We start from the raw sequence: 18557 nt of genomic DNA, 5'->3' as shown, positions 1-18557 counted from the left end.
ATCTTGTCACCGATACTGGTATCAAATCTTTTGATTATCTACGTGAAAAGTTCGCAATTGCTTCCTCTGAGTCATTCTGATACATGCAAATATACCATTTTGTAAAAAAGCACCTTATAAACGTGGACTCCCCAACGAGCAGAACTTTCTTCGAGAATATCTGTGACACTTACCCCCGCGCCCCAGGGATTATCTCATTTATATACAGGGAACTCACGCTCACTCACTCGCAAAGTAAACCCTTATATATACTCAAATGGGAGGAAGACTTAGGACTCCAGATTGATTACACTGATATGTGCGATATCTGGGATAACATCCCCAAGATATCAATAAATGCGGACTTGGTTGAGGTAAATTATAAACTTTTACTTAGATGGTACCTTGTCCCTCAGAGAGTGGCCAAGTATAATAAAGGGTGCTCGGGCTATTGTTTTAGGGGATGTGAAACGGCAGGATCTTTTGCTCACATATGGTGGAACTGTAAAAAAGTACGTAGGCTATGGATCAGAGTATGTACCTGGGCATCGTCTTTGATTAATGCTCCGGTCCCGCGGAACCCACTTCACGCCTAACTGGGCTGTCCTTATCCACACTTAACTGTTGCGCAAAATGCCCTCCTCAATTATATCTTTACGGTAACTAAAATTAAAATAGCAGCAGCATGGAACACCCGGTCTCTGTGCTTTGAGGCTAGCAAAAACAGACTTGGCAATATACTGTTTTTCGAAAATCTAAGGGCACGTATGAACGACAGTATGAAGAAATTCCATAGAATCTGGGATCCCCTTATCAACTACCTGTTAAGTCCTGAACAAATTGTACTGGCGCGTAACCAGTGAGCTCTTATAGACTAAGGGGTCGAGCTTGAATGGCCCTCGCCTCTGGATTCTCTTTACTCTCAACTCTAACTCCCTCCTCTGTGTCCTTACCTATGCACTTTCTTTCTTTCTACATCTGACCTCCTCTTTTCTTTACTCTCTCTCCACCCAATGCGGATGTAGAAGTGATTTACAGACACAGCAGAAATACTACTCTTAAATGATCAAAGGTTATTGTTTTGTAATTGCCACGCTTCCCACCCCACTGGAGAAACTCTTTATTGTACTTGGTACTCAAGTAGCAGTGACGTGGGTTTCCTAAACTAGACTATCAGGCCTGATCTCAATGGAGGACAGGTCCTTCATCTAGGAGTACTATATTTGTTGACAAAGGTAATCCCCATCTGGCCGCGAGAGGTTAATGTAGGATGGTAGACTCCCTTTCTGTTACTTTACTAGAGTTTCTTCGGTTTAATTTTCAGTATCTCAAATCCTCATTAGGGATCAGCTATAGCCGGACGGAAACGAAGTGGAAAATTCATAAGTTTCCCTGTAGTTCCCCCTATTGTCTGGAGAACTAAATAATGTGATATCACACTGCACTGTATGTGGGTGTCTGTTCCGGAAGAATTTCCTCTTTAGTAATATGTGTAATTCCTTGCGATACTTTTTTGTCTGTACTTACCTGTATGCAATGTTATGATTTATACTTATTCTCCTGTTACTGTAAAACTTTCAATAAAAACGAGTGAAACAAAAAAAAATAGTTTAACATGGAGAGGTGGTGTTGGTCTTACCTTTCCTGAAAATGGGCAGAAAAAAATGGAAAAATAATCTTTATTACGAAGTAGTTCTGCGCCTGCATAGTCTGCTCCGGCCCACGTGGCGGTGATTGACAGCGCCGCTCGCGCAGGCGCAGTACAGGCCGACCTGGATGACGTCATCGCCGGGGACCGGGACGGAGCTGCGGCGAATGGCTGAAGGGAGAGCTGCGGCGAGGGACATGCTGGGAGCTTGGGGCTGGAGGAAGCCCCCGGTAAGTAGCACTTATTTTCTTTAGATTGCCTAATGACTCCTTAAAGGCCATCAGTCCACCAGCTGAAGCTCAGCAGAAGATGGGTGCTACAACAGGACAATTACCCAAAGCCCAAACCATAGAAGTAAATCAACAACAGAAGAAAATACGCCTTCTGGAGTGGCCCAGTCAGAGTCCTGACCTCAACCCGATTGAGATGCTGTGGCAAGACCTCAAGCAAGCTATTTACATCAGACATCCCAAGAATATTGCTGAATTGAAACAGTTCTGTAGAGAGGAATGGTCAAAAATTACTCCTGACTGTTGTGCACGTCTGATCTGCAACTCCAGGAAACATTTGGATGAAGTTATTGCTGCCAAAGGAGGTTCAACTAGTTATTAAACCCAAGGGTTCACATACTTTTTCCACCTGCACTGTGAATGTTTACATGGTGTGTTCAATAAAAACTAACTTTAATTATTTGTGTGCTAATAAGTTTAAGCAGACTGTGATTGTCTCTTGTCGTGACTTAGATGAAAATCTGATCATATTTTATGACCAATATTTGCAGAAATCCATTTAATTCCAAAGGGTTCACATACTTTTTATTGCTACTGTACTGTCTGGTGAAAACTGGTTTCAAAAAGGCAATATCAGTAATGTAATATATATCCATTATTGTCTGAATGTGCTTTTAACCTCCTCCGGGGTAAGCCGCCGGAGGGTGCCGCTCAGGCCCTGCTGGGCCGATTTACATAATTTTTTTTGCTACACGCAGCTAGCACTTTGCTAGCTGCGTGTGCATAACGATCGCCGCCGCTACCCCCCGATTCGCCGCTAACCGCCGCCCCCCCCCCCCCCCCCCAGAACCCTTTCGCTGCCTGGCCTATCAGTGTCAGGCAGCGCTGAGGGGTGGATCGGAACACCCGCTGATGTCACGACATCGATGACGTCATCGTGATCGTCGCCATGGCGACGGGGAGGCCCATACAGGGAATCCCGTTCAGAACGGGATTCCCTGCAGGATAAAAGCGCCGGCGGGGATCGGAGGCGTAGGAGGGATAGCGAAGGGAGGGGGAAAGCATGTAGCTAGCGCTAGGCTAGCTACATGCTTTTAAAAAAAAAAAAAAATTAAAAAAAAAAGTGCTGTGCTGCCAGGGAGGTTAATATATTCTGAATATAATATGTAAAAACTTTTTTTTTTCGAACACTTTGGAGCACATTTTGACAATTAAGAACTATAGAAATGTATAGTCTTAGCTGTCATTACATTTTTGCTTCAAATTTGTCTTCAATTCTATTCATTAAATTTGGTTAAGCACTGCCAAAAAAAAAATATTCCACATACACAGTAAAAAAAACAGCAAGACCTGAATTGATTTACAATGAAAATGTCTTATAACATCTCAGTGTGAAAGTGAATTTTTCAGTTAGACACAGCAATGAGTGGCACATATACACAACAGTCCTCGACTCGAAACCTAGCATCACAAATGACTGCAGCTTCATAATTAATAAGAACAAACAGCAGGACATAACTTACTTTCTGCTTTCATAAAGGCCTCGGGAAGATAGGTGAAGCCACTTTCTTGCTCTAAAGGGTTCCCACAACTTGCATGCTCCCCAGGGCGCTGCAGGTTAATTACCGTCTTTATACCACAGCTTCAGGAACAAGGTCAAACAACAATATTTTTTTAAATATGTCTTTTTAGTATGGGTTAATCTATAATACTACAACATCAATATACAATATGAGCAATGCACATTATAAATAACATTGTTTCAATGTATTTCTTCCCACAGACATGTGACAATTATAGTATTGTTATTCATTTAAAAAACTTATATTAATACTAAAAATAAAATATAATGCATAATCCCCCCATTGGGGATGCTTGGAGATCCCTTATTAAATCAGGCCCAATGAGTTCTCATTAGTGAGAAATAGTGACAGTAACGAAAAGGATGTTTAATTTAACGTATGGCATTATGAAGCCAACTCCTAAATTTGATTGGCGAATCACTGGCCAATTTTACTACCTCCATTTAGTGCGTGGGCCAACAGATTTCTGAATACTATGAACAGCTTGTATAGGTCAGCTCCCATACTACATGGAAGTTTTAAAATTGGCCAGTCAGTGGCCAATCAAAATTTGATGTGTGTACCAGGCTTTAAAGGGAACCTAAACTGAGAAGGATATGTATTTTTCCTTTTAAAATAATAATAGTTGCCTGATTCTCCTGCTGATTCTGAGTCTCTAATACTTTTAGCCACAGCCCCTCAACAAGCATGCAAATCAGGTGCTCTGACTGAAGTCAGGCTGGATTAGCTGCATGCTTGTTTCAAGTGTGTGATTCAGCCACTACTGCACCCAAAGAGATCAGCAGGAGTGCCAGGCAGCTGGTATTGTTTAAAAGGAAACATCCATATCCCTCTCAGTTAGGGCCTGTTTCTACTACACGCAGATTCTGCATGCAGAAAACTGACTCCAATGAATGCCTATGGGAAATGTGCATCAGAAAAATCACATTCAGTGGAAACAGGCCCATAGGCATTCATTGGAGTCAGTTTTCTGCATGCAGAATCTGCATGTGGTGGAAACAGGCCCTTAACCACTTCCCGACCGCCTAACGCACAGAGGCGGCCGGGAAGTGGACCCCGCAAGGACCAGCTTATGCCCAAAGGCGGCAGTCCTTGTAGGGGCATGGGCGGAGCGATCGCGTCATCCGTGACGCGATCCTCCGCCGGCGCCTGTCACCGCTCGCCCGCCGCAACATCCCGCCGGCTATACGGAAGCGCCGGCGGGATGTTAACCCCGCGATCGCCGCATGCAAAGTGTATAATACACTTTGTAATGTTTACAAAGTGTATTATACAGGCTGCCTCCTGCCCTGGTGGGGACAGTGTCCGAGGGACCACCAGGGCAGGCTGCAGCCACCCTAGTCTGCACCAAGCACACTGATTTCCCCCCCCCCTGCCCCAGATCGCCCACAGCACCCCTCAGACCCCCCCCCCTGCCTACCCCCCAGACCCCTGTTTGCACCCAATCACCCCCCTAATCACCCATCAATCACTCCCTGTCACTATCTGTCAACGCTATTTTTTTTATCTCCCCCCCTGCCCACTGCCCCCTCCTGATCACCCCCCCACCCCTCGGATTCTCCCCAGACCCCCCCCCCCCTGTGTACTGTATGCATCTATCCCCCTTGATCACCTGTCAATCACCCATCAATCACCCCCTGTCACTGCCACCCATCAATCAGCCCCTAACCTGCCCCTTGCGGGCAATCTGATCACCCACCCACACCAATAGATTGCCCGCAGATCCGACATCAGATCACCACCCAAACGCAGTGTTTACATCTATTCTCTCCTCTAAACACCCACTAATTACCCATCAATCACCCCCTATCACCACCTGTCACTGTTACCCATCAGATCAGACCCTAATCTGCCCCTTGCGGGCACCCAATCACCCGCCTACACGCTTAGATTGCCCTCAGACCCCCCCCTTATCAATTCGCCAGGGCATTATTTACATCTGTTCTTCCCTGTAATAACCCACTGATCACCTGTCAATCACCCATCAATCACCCCGTCACTGCCACCCATCAATCACCCCCTTTCACTGCCACCCATCAATCAGCCCCTAACCTGCCCCTTGCAGGCAATCTGATCACCCACCCACACCAATAGATCGCCCGCAGATCCGACATCAGATCATAACCCAAGCGCAGTGTTTACATCTATTGTCTCCTCTAAACACCCACTAATTACCCACTAATTACCCATCAATCACCCCCTATCACCACCTGTCACTGTTACCCATCAGATCAGACCCTAATCTGCCCCTTGCGGGCACCCAATCACCCGCCTACACGCTCAGATTGCCCTCAGACCCCCCCTTATCAATTCGCCAGTGCATTAGTTACATCTGTTCTTCCCTGTAATAACCCACTGATCACCTGTCAATCACCCATCAATCACCCCCTGTCACTGCCACCCATCAATCACCCCCTGGCACTGCCACCCATCAATCACCCCCTGTCACTGCCACTCATCAATCAGCCCCTAACCTGCCCCTTGCGGGCAATCTGATCACCCACCCACACCAATAGTTCGCCTGCAGATCCCCTCCCAAGGGCAGTGTTTATATCTGTTCTCTACCCTAAACACCCACTAATTAACCATCAATCACCAACTGTCACTGCTACCTATCAGATTAGACCCCTATCTGCCCCTAGGGCACTCAATCACCCGCCCACACCCTCAGAATGCCCTCAGGCCCCAGCCCTGATCACCTCACCAGTGCATTGCTTGCATCCATTCCCCCCTCTAATCACACCTTGAGACACCCATCAATCACCTCCTGTCACCCCCTAGCACACCTACCCATCAGATCAGGCCCTAATTTGCCCCGTGTGGGCTCCTGATCACTCGGCCAAACCCTCAGATCCCCCTCAGACCCCCTTCTGATCACCTCCCCAGTGCATTGATTGCATCTATTTTCCCCTCTAACCACCCCCTGGGACACCCATCAATCACCTCCTGTCACCCCCCTAGCACTCCTATCCATCAGATCAGGCCCAATACAACCTGTCATCTAAAAGGCCACCCTGCATATGACCGGTTCCACAAAATTCGCCCCCTCATAGACCACCTGTCATCAAAATTTGCAGATGCTTATACCCCTGAACAGTCATTTTGAGACATTTGGTTTCCAGACTACTCACGGTTTTGGGCCCGTAAAATGCCAGGGCGGTATAGGAACCCCAGAAACTGACCCCATTTTAGAAAAAAGACACCCCAATGTATTCTGTTAGGTGTATGACGAGTTCATAGAAGATTTTATTTTTTGTCAAAAGTTAGCGGAAATTGATTTTTTTTTTTTTCACAAAGTGAAAGTGTAAATGGACAATTGTGTGTACGAAAAATCAAACAATTGTCATTTACAGAGGTATTTCTCCCACCCAGCATGGGTATGTGTAAAAATACACCCCAAAACACATTATACTACTTCTCCCGAGTACGGCGATACCACATGATTGGCACTTTTTTGCAGCCTAACTGCGCTAAGGGGCCCAAAGTCCAATGAGTATCTTTAGGATTTCACAGGTCATTTTTGTTTCAAGACTACTCCTCACGGTTTAGGGCCCCTAAAATGCCAGGGCAGTATAGGAACCCCACAAATGACCCCATTCTAGAAAGAAGAATTTTTATTGTTTTTTTTCACAAAGTGTCATTTTCCGCTGACAAAAAATAAAATCTTCTATGAACTCACCGTACTACTAACGGAATACCTTGGGGTGTCTTCTTTCTAAAATGGGGTCATTTGTGGGGTTCCTATACTGTCCTGGCATTTTAGGGGCCCTAAACCGTGAGGAGTAGTCTTGAAACGAAATTTCTCAAAATGACCTGTGAAATCCTAAAGGTACTCATTGGACTTTGGGCCCCTTAGCGCAGTTAGGGTGCAAAAAAGTGCCACACATGTGGTATTGCCGTACTCAGGAGAAGTAGTATAATGTGTTTTGGGGTGTATTTTTACACATACCCATGCTGAGTGGGAGAAAGATCTCTGTAAATGGACAATTGTGTGTAAAAAAAATTAAAAAATTGTCATTTACAGAGATATTTCTCCCACCCAGCATGGGTATGTGTAAAAATACACCCCAAAACACATTATACTACTTCTCCTTAGTACGGCAATACCACATGTGTGGCACTTTTTTGTAGCCTAACTGCGCTAAGGGGCCCAAAGTCCAATAAGCACCTTTAGGCTTTACATGGGTGCTTACAAATTAGCACCCCCCAAAATGCGAGGACAGTAAACACACCCCACAAATGACCCCATTTTGGAAAGTAGACACTTCAAGGTATTCAGAGAGGGGCATGGTGAGTCCGTGGCAGATTTCATTTTTTTTTTTGTCGCAAGTTAGAAGAAATGGAAACTTTTTTTTTTTTTGTCACAAAGCGTCATTTTCCGCTTACTTGTGACAAAAAGTAATATCTTCTATGAACTCACTATGCCTCTCAGTGAATACTTTGGGATGTCTTCTTTCCAAAATGGGGTCATTTGGGGGGTATTTATACTATCCTGGAATTCTAGCCCCTCATGAAACATGTCAGGTGGTCAGAAAAGTCATAGATGCTTGAAAATGGGAAAATTCACTTTTTGCACCATAGTTTGTAAACGCTATAACTTTTACCCAAACCAATAAATATACACTGAATGGTTTTTTTTTTTATCAAAAACATGTTTGTCCACATTTTTCGTGCTGCATGTATACAGAAATTTTACTTTATTTGAAAAATGTCAGCACAGAAAGTTAAAAAAATCATTTTTTTGCCAAAATTCATGTCTTTTTTGATGAATATAATAAAAAGTAAAAATCGCAGGAGCAATCAAATAGCACCAAAAGAAAGCTTTATTAGTGACAAGAAAAGGAGCCAAAATTCATTTAGGTGGTAGGTTGTATGAGCGAGCTATAAACCGTGAAAGCTGCAGTGGTCTGAATGGAAAAAAAGTGACCGGTCCTTAAGGGGGGTAAAGCCCTAGGTCCTTAAGTGGTTAACGTTCCCTTTAAAGTAGAATTCTGTAGCTCAAGTGAAGAGGAAGTGGCAAATGAGTATTAACAAAAGGAAAAAAAAAGTCTACATTGACTTCAACTTCAAGTGTTGATTGCCATTTTTCAAGTGGCAATCCATGAGAAAAAAAAGGTCAATGGGTGTTTGCAAACAGCACCATGTTTGCTAATCAACTCATTGGGAAGCTTTGATGGACAATGATGTGGTTATGAGGCATTTTGCAGCTTTATGATTCCAGTGATCATCAATTAATTGATATTAATTAATGGCATGAGTGGCAGTCACTAAAAGCAGGTGAACTCTTATATAAAAAAAAAAAAAAAATAGGTGCACACTTATATAATTTCTTTTATGGGGGCATATACTTTTGTGTCAAGATGCATCAAAATTAAGACGTTGCAGCATACAGTAGTAAAAGTTAAGCACACTTAAGGTTAGCTATAACACTTAATTTTTATTTCACTTTGATACATAAAAATGATCCATATACCCAATAACTAAAAAAGTACAGTATCTCACAAAAGTAAGTACGGCCCTCACATGTCTGTAAATATTTTATTGTATCTTTTCATGGGACAACACTGAAGATATTACACTTTGATACAATGTAAAATGGTATACAGCAAAATATAGATATGGGAAATGTTTCTGCTGCTGAAACCAGGAAAATTACTGTAAAAGTAGGTATCATGACTAATTTACATTCTACTACAGGGAGTGCAGAATTATTAGGCAAATGAGTATTTTGACCACATCATCCTCTTTATGCATGTTGTCTTACTCCAAGCTGTATAGGCTCGAAAGCCTACTACCAATTAAGCATATTAGGTAATGTGCATCTCTGTAATGAGGTGTGCATAATTATTAGGCAACGTCCTTTCCTTTGACAAAATGGGTCAAAAGAAGGACTTGACAGGCTCAGAAAAGTAAAAAATAGTGAGATATCTTGCAGAGGGATGCAGCACTCTTAAAATTGCAAAGCTTCTGAAGCGTGATCATCGAACAATCAAGCGTTTCATTCAAAATAGTCAACAGGGTCGCAAGAAGCGTGTGGAAAAACCGAGGCGCAAAATAACTGCCCATGAACTGAGAAAAGTCAAGCGTGCAGCTGCCAAGATGCCACTTGCCACCAGTTTGGCCATATTTCAGAGCTGCAACATCACTGGAGTGCCCAAAAGCACAAGGTGTGCAATACTCAGAGACATGGCCAAGGTAAGAAAGGCTGAAAGACGACCACCACTGAACAAGACACACAAGCTGAAACATCAAGACTGGGCCAAGAAATATCTCAAGATTTTTCTAAGGTTTTATGGACTGATGAAATTAGAGTGAGTCTTGATGGGCCAGATGGATGGGCCCCGTGGCTGGATTGGTAAAGGGCAGAGAGCTTCAGTCCGACTCAGACGCCAGCAAGGTGGAGGTGGAGTACTGGTTTTGGGCTGGTATCATCAAAGATGAGCTTGTGGGGCCTTTTCGGGTTGAGGATGGAGTCAAGCTCAACTCCCAGTCCTACTGCCAGTTTCTGGAAGACACCTTCTTCAAGCAGTGGTACAGGACGAAGTCTGCATCCTTCAAGAAAAACATGATTTTCATGCAGGACAATGCTCCATCACACACGTCCAAGTACTCCACAGCGTGGCTGGCAAGAAAGGGTATAAAAGAAGAAAAACTAATGACATGGCCTCCTTGTTCACCAGATCTGAACCCCATTGAGAACCTGTAGTCCATCATAAAATGTGAGATTTACAAGGAGGGAAAACAGTACACCTCTCTGAACAGTGTCTGGGAGGATGTGGTTGCTGCTGAACGCAATGTTGATGGTGAACAGATTAAAACACTGACAGAATCCATGGATGGCAGGCTTTTGAGTGTCCTTGCAAAGAAAGGTGGCTATATTGGTCACTGATTTGTTTTTGTTTTGTTTTTGAATGTCAGAAATGTATATTTGTGAATGTTGAGATATTATATTGGTTTCACTGGTAAAAATAAAAAATTGAAATGGGTATAAATTTGTTTTTTGTTAAGTTGCCTAACAATTATGCACAGTAATAGTCACCTGCACACACAGATATCCCCCTAAAATAGCTAAAACTAAAAACAAACTAAAAACTAGAGATGGGACGACGAATCCGGCGAATCCACGAATCCCTCGAATATTGGGAAATATTCGAGATTCGTGGATTCGAATCCCGACGCCATTTTCCACTTTACGAATCCGCCGAATCCCGACGCTGCATCGCCGCGCATCCGCCGCTCGCACTCGTCCTCCTCCGACCCGCGCCTCCTCCGACCGCCCCGCGCCTCCTCCGCCCGGCCGCCCGCATACTTTGTATCAACTCACCCGTCCAGTGGAGCGCAGACAGAGCGGCAGACCTCTCGCTGACTTCCTGGTTCCCTCTAGTGACGGCTTTTACAATGACGTCATCAGTAAAAGCCGGTCCGGCCACTAGAGGGAACCGAGAAGGAAGGACGAGGTCTGCCGCTCTGTCTGCGCTCCACTGGACATGAAAGTTGATACTTATGCAGGGGTGAGCGAGGAGGCACAGGGGACGGAGGAGGCCATGGGGGTGAGCGACACCTACCTACCTACCTACCTACCTACCTACCTACCTACCACTTTACCTACCTACCTGCCACTATACCTACCTAAAGGCCCCCTATACGTACCTACCTACCTACCTACCGGGCACTATACCTACCTACCTACAGGCCCCTATACCTACCTAAAGGCCCCCTATACTACCTACCTACCACTATACCTACCTACCTACAGGCCCCTATACCTACCTAAAGGCCCCCTATATGTACCTACCTACCTAAAGGCCCCTATACCTACCTAAAGGCCTCTATACCTACCTACCTAAAGGCCCCCTATACGTGCCTACCTACCTAAAGGCCCCTATACCTACCTACCTAAAGGCCCCTATACCTACCTACCTATTTACCTACCTATACTTAAGGCCTTATACCCTGCTACCTATACTGAAGGTCCCTTTAACTACCTACCTACCTACAGGACACTATACCTACCTACCTACAGGCCACTATACCTACCTAAAGGCCCCCTATACGTACCTACCTACCTACCTACCTACCTACCTAAAGGCCCCTATACCTACCTTCCTACCTAAAGGCCCCTATACTTACCTACCTACCTACCTACCTAAAGGCCCCTATACCTACCTACAGGCCTCTATACCTACCTACCTACTTAAAGGCCCCCTATACGTGCCTACCTACCTAAAGGCCCCTATACCTACCTACCTAAAGGCCCCTATACCTACCTACCTACATACCTACCTATACTTAAGGCCCTATACCCTGCTACCTATACTGAAGGTCCCTTTACCTACCTAAAGGCCCCTATACCTACCTACATACCTACCTATACTTAAGGCCTCTATATACCCTGTTAACTATACTGAAGGCCCTATACCCTGCTACCTATACTGAAGGTCCCTTTACCTACCTAAAGGCCCCTATACCTACCTACATACCTACCTATACTTAAGGCCTCTATATACCCTGCTACCTATACTGAAGGCCCATATACCCTGCTACCTATACTGAAGGCCCCTATACCCTGCTACCTATACTGAAGGCCTATATACCCTGCTACCTATACTGAAAGCCCATATACCCTGCTACCTATACTGAAGGCCCATATACCCTGCTACCTATACTGAAGGCCCATATACCCTGCTACCTATACTGAAGGCCCATATACCCTGCTACCTATCAGAGGCGGGACAAGGTCCTCCAGCACCCAAGGCTGAGACACCAAAGTGCGCCCCTCCATCCCTCCCCCCCAGCCATCACACACTGATTGCTATTAGACTAAGAGGTGCCACAGGGCCCACAACCTCCCCAACACCTTAATATCTAGTTATCTGGCTTGCAGTCACTGCTATGTATCCCCTTGTCTTATTTCTTTCTGCTTCAAACACAATTAGGAATGACAGCTAAATGAATTGTGCGCCCCCTCCTACACTGCGCCCTGAGGCTGGAGCCTCTCCAGCCTATGCCTCGGCCCGGCCCTGCTACCTATACTGAAGGCACATATACCTTGCTACCTATACTGAAGGCCTATATACCCTGCTACCTATACTGAAGGCACATATACCCTGCTATCTATACTGAAGGCCCCTATACCCTGCTACCTATACTGAAGACCCATATACCCTGCTACCTATACTGAAGGCCCATATACCCTGCTACCTATACTGAAGGCACATATACCCTGCTACCTATACTGAAGGCACATATACCCTGCTACCTATACTGAAGGCACATATACCCTGCTACCTATACTGAAGGCCTATATACCCTGCTACCTATACTGAAGGCCCATATACCTTGCTACCTATACTGAAAGCTACCAATATTGAAGGCACCCATACCTAGCTAGCTATACTGAAGGCACCTTTACCTCGCTACCTATACTGCGGGCAACTATACCACGGATCGCACAATTCGTATGTGCAGGATTCGTTAGATTCGGGATTCGAAAGGTTCGAGATATTCGAGAACCTTTTTAGATCCGGATCCGGATTCGGATTCGAAGAAATTGTGGATTCGTCCCATCCCTACTAAAAACTACTTTCAAAAATATTCAGCTTTGATATTAATGAGTTTTTTTGGGTTCATTGAGAACATGGTTGTTGTTCAATAATAAAATTATTACTCAAAAATACAACTTGCCTAATAATTCTGCACTCCCTGTATATGTCACTACAGTGCCTTGTTAAGGCAGTGCTGGAAAATTAGGGTGGGGATACAAAAAAAGATACTTTGGGAACAATATTGACACTCTTCACTTAGGGGTATGCTCACTCTTGTTGCCAGCGGAAATGGGCAGGCACAAGATAATATAAGAAAAATGCCATGGAGGTTATAAAAATGTAAAGGGCTGACGCACATTTTGAACTTGCAGGCTTTCTCAAGACCGAACTCCTCCATTAAAATGTATAATGTCTAAAGACATATGGCTGTTCCAATTGAGTACAGAGGCCTTAATCTGACATATTAAGAAGATAATTATTCTGTTGGGATTCACCATATGTGGTTGCTTAAACTTACCCCTAAATGCCATGGAAGTAAAAATCATCAGAGACACCATGATGATATACAATAAGAACCATGTTATAGTGAAGGTAAAACTTTTTAAAAACTGTTTAGATCAGTGTTTTTAGTACACACAACCACTGTGTTTTTATGTGGTAGGTAGGAGGGTCTCGCAAAAAGCAAGAGTGCTCTGCAGAGTGCGGGAGACCAGAACGGGATATGTGGTGTTAACTCACCTGGTGTAACGATCAGTGTAACACAGAGAGGGTCTGATTACCGGTGATCTGCAGTATCACCGAGAATACAGATATATACCCGATTATTGATGATCTGCAGTATCACCGATACTCAGATATATCTCTAACCTCTGGACACCTGGGTAATAAGAGTGTTTAGTGCAACAGAAATACTTTGAGGACTGCACCTGTGGAGCAGGCGCACAGCAGTAAGGAGTACTGCACAGTAACACGTTCCTTCCGTAAGCCTGAGACTCTCCCGAGGGAGGGGTCAGGCTAGGAGTAGGAAGAACAAGTGTGAGTGACACCAGGAGGGGTGTCACCCACAGGTCTGTGAGCTATCTCTTGACTGAGGAGATAGCTCTCGAGGTCGGACAAGCCAGGTCGGCAACAGACAGACAGATCAGGGACAAAGACAGGAGACAGATGCGGAATCCTAAGACAAACAGAGTACGGCAACAGAGTATCAGATATAGCGAAGTACCTAATCAGAGATCAGAAGAGTAGTCAGGAAAGCAGAAGGTCATAACAGATAAACAATGCAATTAGTACTTTAAGCTATCAAGAATCTGACTCAGTGTGGATTCCCAGCTCCAGCCGGTTCTGGCACACTGTCGGATCTAGCTAGGGTCTGAGAGCTAGCACATATAGTTTTCCCTAGACTGAGGTGTGAGGTCCTTGATCATCAACACCTAGGAACTGGTCTAGATATATAACAGAGTGATAATACAGTTCCCTAGTCTTGGGTGTGAGTTCCTTGATCATCAACACCCTGGAACTAGTCTGAAGTATAACAGAATGGAAATATCACAGAAACTGACAAGGTCTGAGTGCTATTTAGTACTTTAAGCTATCAAGAATCTGACTCAGTGTGGATTCCCAGCTCCAGCCGGTTCTGGCACACTGTCGGATCTAGCTAGGGTCTGAGAGCTAGCACATATAGTTTTCCCTAGACTGAGGTGTGAGGTCCTTGATCATCAACACCTAGGAACTGGTCTAGATATATAACAGAGTGATAATACAGTTCCCTAGTCTTGGGTGTGAGTTCCTTGATCATCAACACCCTGGAACTAGTCTGAAGTATAACAGAATGGAAATATCACAGAAACTGACAAGGTCTGAGTGCTACCACGTAGTGATCGCAACGCCAGACACCAGAGAAATGACCAGCACCCAGTATATATACACAAGCGCTCTCCGGCGCCTCCCCTAAGTGCTGGACCAATGAAACCTGATAGAATTGTCAGCTGATCGGCTGGATCAGCTGACACCCTTCTGACTGTCATAAAGGCTCTGCCTCTCAACGCGCGCGCGCGTCCTTCTGAACCTGTGTGGACTATCAGTCCCAGCCACACCAGACATGTGTTGTAATGTATCTGCTGGTTTGAACGCGGGGCCAGCCGCACCGCTGTCAGAGCATGCGGCGGTTTCCCCGCGTTTAGCCATACTGCTAGTGGTAGGCCTATGCGTGCAAACCGCCGCGTCGGATGCAGAATCCGCCGCCTTGTTCACTGGGCATGCGGCGGTTTCTCCGCGCTCCGTCAGGCTAGTGGATGCCATGTTGGACGCGGAATTAGCCGCCTTACTCTGAGTACTCGCGGCCGCTTTTCCGCGTTTTCTCACACCTGGCTACCGCCTACAATCTGGTGCGCTCCATTAGTGTCCACTTTAAAATTCAGAGCCGGAACTTTCGTCTGTGAATACAAAAGTACAAGCCGATGGAATGCACCAAAATGCAGGTAGTATCCAGGTGATTTAACTCCACGTACCCTGCTGTTGCCTCCTGCACTCTTCAGACTTTTTGCAAGAGCATTCTTGTTCATCCCTAGTGGTAGGGTCACAATCACAAGTAAACGTAAATGCCTATGGCAGTCTCGCAAAATTTCCTCAAACTTTGAGTCGCTCCGCAAATTTTTGCCTAAGCCAATTCATGAATTAGGATAACGTCAATGGGCCAAATTTAAAGGTTAATAGCAAAGCCCCTATACATGTTAGAACCACCAAATTTGTGTGGTACATGTAGGAGAGGAGAACATCGGCAACAAGGAGAAAACATTACCACAAGACAAGTAAAAGCAAGAAAATAGGGATTTTGTGTGATGGACAGCATACAGAAGGCAGCAGAAACATTATGCCATGGAAGTGGGACCTGAGATTGAGAAACGGTGGTGCCAGGGTGTCATCTCAGCCCTCTGCCAGCAGTCTCTGCCATCAAAACAGCAGGATACTGCATTGCTAGCTGTCACCATAAACTGGATGACATCTGGAATTAATGTCACTCATGAATGTGTGTAGAAGTAGTGTGGTGACATTAGACCCCAGCATGGAGGACCATGGGGCCCCAGGGCCCCCAACACCTCAATCTCTATTAATCTGGCTTGCAGTCACTGCCATGCATCCCCTTTTCTTATTTCTCTTTGCTTCAAACACAATAGGGGAATGATAGCTGAGTGAATTGTGTGCCCCCCTCCTACACTGCACCCTGAGGATGGAGCCTCTCGCCTCTGCCTTGGACCGGCCCTGCCACAGTGATATGCAAAGTAATACAAATAGGAACACATCAATGTCTTAAACTGTGAAATAAATGGACATACCTTTCTTTTCCTACACTTATCTAGTGCGATCAGTGCTGCTGCAATGCTGTACAACACATTAATGTCTTAAAGCGGTTTAAAACCTTGACATAATATTCAATAAAAACATGTTTTCCTACTTTTTATATGCCATACGGTTATCATATTTGCATTTGTGCACATTATTATTCATTTAGATATTATAGTTTCCCTAAAGTACAGTTTTTTGCTTTGTGAACTGACTTTGCATTTTATTAATAACTGGTTTTATTCATTATGTAGTGAAAGCAGACATGCTTTGACTCTCTGTCTGTGTGAAACTGCTTCTCCACAGTCAGAGAATGTGTCACATTCCTCACTTGATACATTAAAGTAAACACAAGATAACATTATCTAAAGTTTGGATGCGTCCACATTTCACTACACTGAACTTTCAAGCTCTGTGTGTAACCCCTCGAATGCTGATCTAGTAAAAAAAAATTCTGGTTGCATTTAATATGCTGTAAATAATGTTTTAGAGCAAAGATGAAATGCTGGGTTATGCATGGTTTTATTGGTGTAGCTGATCTGAAAAGACAACAATCAATCAATACTCTCATTACAAAAATTACTGTACCTTCGGAATTGCTCAATAATATTGTATTTCTCAATTATTTCTGTAGACGGTCTTGCCATTGCAAGAATGTTATCTGTGATCCTAAAAAACAAAGAAAAACTTTTATTTTAACAGTATACCTATAGGCACTGCAACTGTATACTGTATTTAGCAGTTTTGTCTGGATTTCTGCTTTGAAGAATATTTGTACTGTTAAATGTTTCTTCATAATAAGCTTTAGAACTGACCCCCAATCAATAAAATAAATATGTTTATCATTGACTGAGTTCAATATAGGGAGAAGTGAAAAGACAGCAAAAAAAAAAAAAAAAAAAAAAAGTTTAAAAAATAGCTGCAGCACAAAGGCCTTTCTGTACTACCCTTTTTGTCACCTTACCAGCCAAGGTGCGATGTACACTCCTACATCTGATATTGGCAATATCCCTCTGCCACTTCCCAAACTGGCTGGCCATTTGAGAGATTTTTTCTCTGATTTGTATATATACTAATGCCATTACTTTATTGTTTTTATTAAGTGAATATGACGCATAGTTTTATCTTTATTATTTTCAGGTCTTGTCTTTTGTTTAAACTTTAGGGTTAGTAAACATTAGTAGTTTTTCTTTAACAAAATAAAAAAGCCACAGTGACATAAGAAAATCACGTTGGTGGAGGTGCCTAGGTGTAGAACAAAAATAAAAAAATTAAAACTATAATAAATAAAGGAGGTCTCTTACCTCCAAAGAAGACTCACTGGATAGAAAAAGGAGTCTTTATTATAATAAAAATGGTTATACTGTAGACAACGCGTTTCACAGGACACAGCCCACTTTCTCAGGTCAATAAGACAGATAACCTTATCACCAGCCGTGCAGATCTATGCGCACCTGTGTGGCTTTTATACATAGTAGAATGTAAACTGAGAAATGATTTTTTTCCATTTTTTTTCCTTATCATTCCCATTAAAATGCATTTAGAATAAAATAATTCTTAGCGAAAAGTACCACCCAAAGAAAATCTTATTGGTGGTGAAAAAAAATAAGATATAGATCAGTTTGTTGTGATTAGCAGTGTAGAAGTTATTGGCAAATGAAAGAGAGGAGTGCTGAAAGGTGAAAATTGTTCTGGTCCAGAAGGGGAAAAAGCCCTCAGTGGTCAAGTCGTTAAACCTTAAATATAAATATATACTGTCACAGACCGCTAGGCCGGTCTGCGGGTGGGGTAAATCGATCAGCGTCAGAAATCCTCTTACACGGTCATTTGTTCATCACGAAGGGTAACCCGCATTCGCAATTTGATGAACTGACTCGCGAAGGGAGCGTTCTGATACCAACCGAATCACTCCACACACATATACAATTCAAAGATCTGCCACCAAGCGAGTTACACAGCCCGCTACTGTAATTTTACTAGGACTTCGAGAACACTTTAGTAACCCCTAGCAGTATGCAAGAATCTGGGCCAGATCGTTATGTCTGGGCCGGGTTCTCGCATACGGGTTATAAATGTATACTTCTATTAAACACAGGGTAGCGAGTTCAGGAGAATAGGTACGATTGTGTATGTTCAGCAACAGGTCATAACCGCTAAACGATTTTTAAACGTTTAATAACACAAATGCATTACATACAGTTATATACACCTATTAACATATAAAACGCAGAGC

At 43.9% G+C, this 18557-nt stretch overlaps 1 protein-coding gene across 3 annotated transcripts in view; it reads right to left on the bottom strand.

The window, feature by feature from the left end:
• The window catches only part of PTPDC1 (protein tyrosine phosphatase domain containing 1), a 310105-nt gene that overhangs the window by 93472 nt on the left and 198076 nt on the right, over positions 1 to 18557 (bottom strand). For all 3 annotated transcript variants that reach the window (XM_068253617.1, XM_068253618.1, XM_068253619.1), the window contains 2 exons: positions 16913 to 16993; positions 3381 to 3499 (listed from right to left, as the gene is read on the bottom strand). In XM_068253617.1, the coding sequence (XP_068109718.1) occupies positions 3381 to 3499; positions 16913 to 16993 (200 nt within the window). The remainder of the gene's footprint in view (positions 1 to 3380; positions 3500 to 16912; positions 16994 to 18557) is intronic.

The sequence above is a fragment of the Hyperolius riggenbachi genome, chromosome 9 (genome assembly GCF_040937935.1).
Source record: "Hyperolius riggenbachi isolate aHypRig1 chromosome 9, aHypRig1.pri, whole genome shotgun sequence".
Taxonomy (NCBI): domain Eukaryota; kingdom Metazoa; phylum Chordata; class Amphibia; order Anura; family Hyperoliidae; genus Hyperolius; species Hyperolius riggenbachi.
This window is presented reverse-complemented; position numbering and strand designations above follow the sequence as displayed.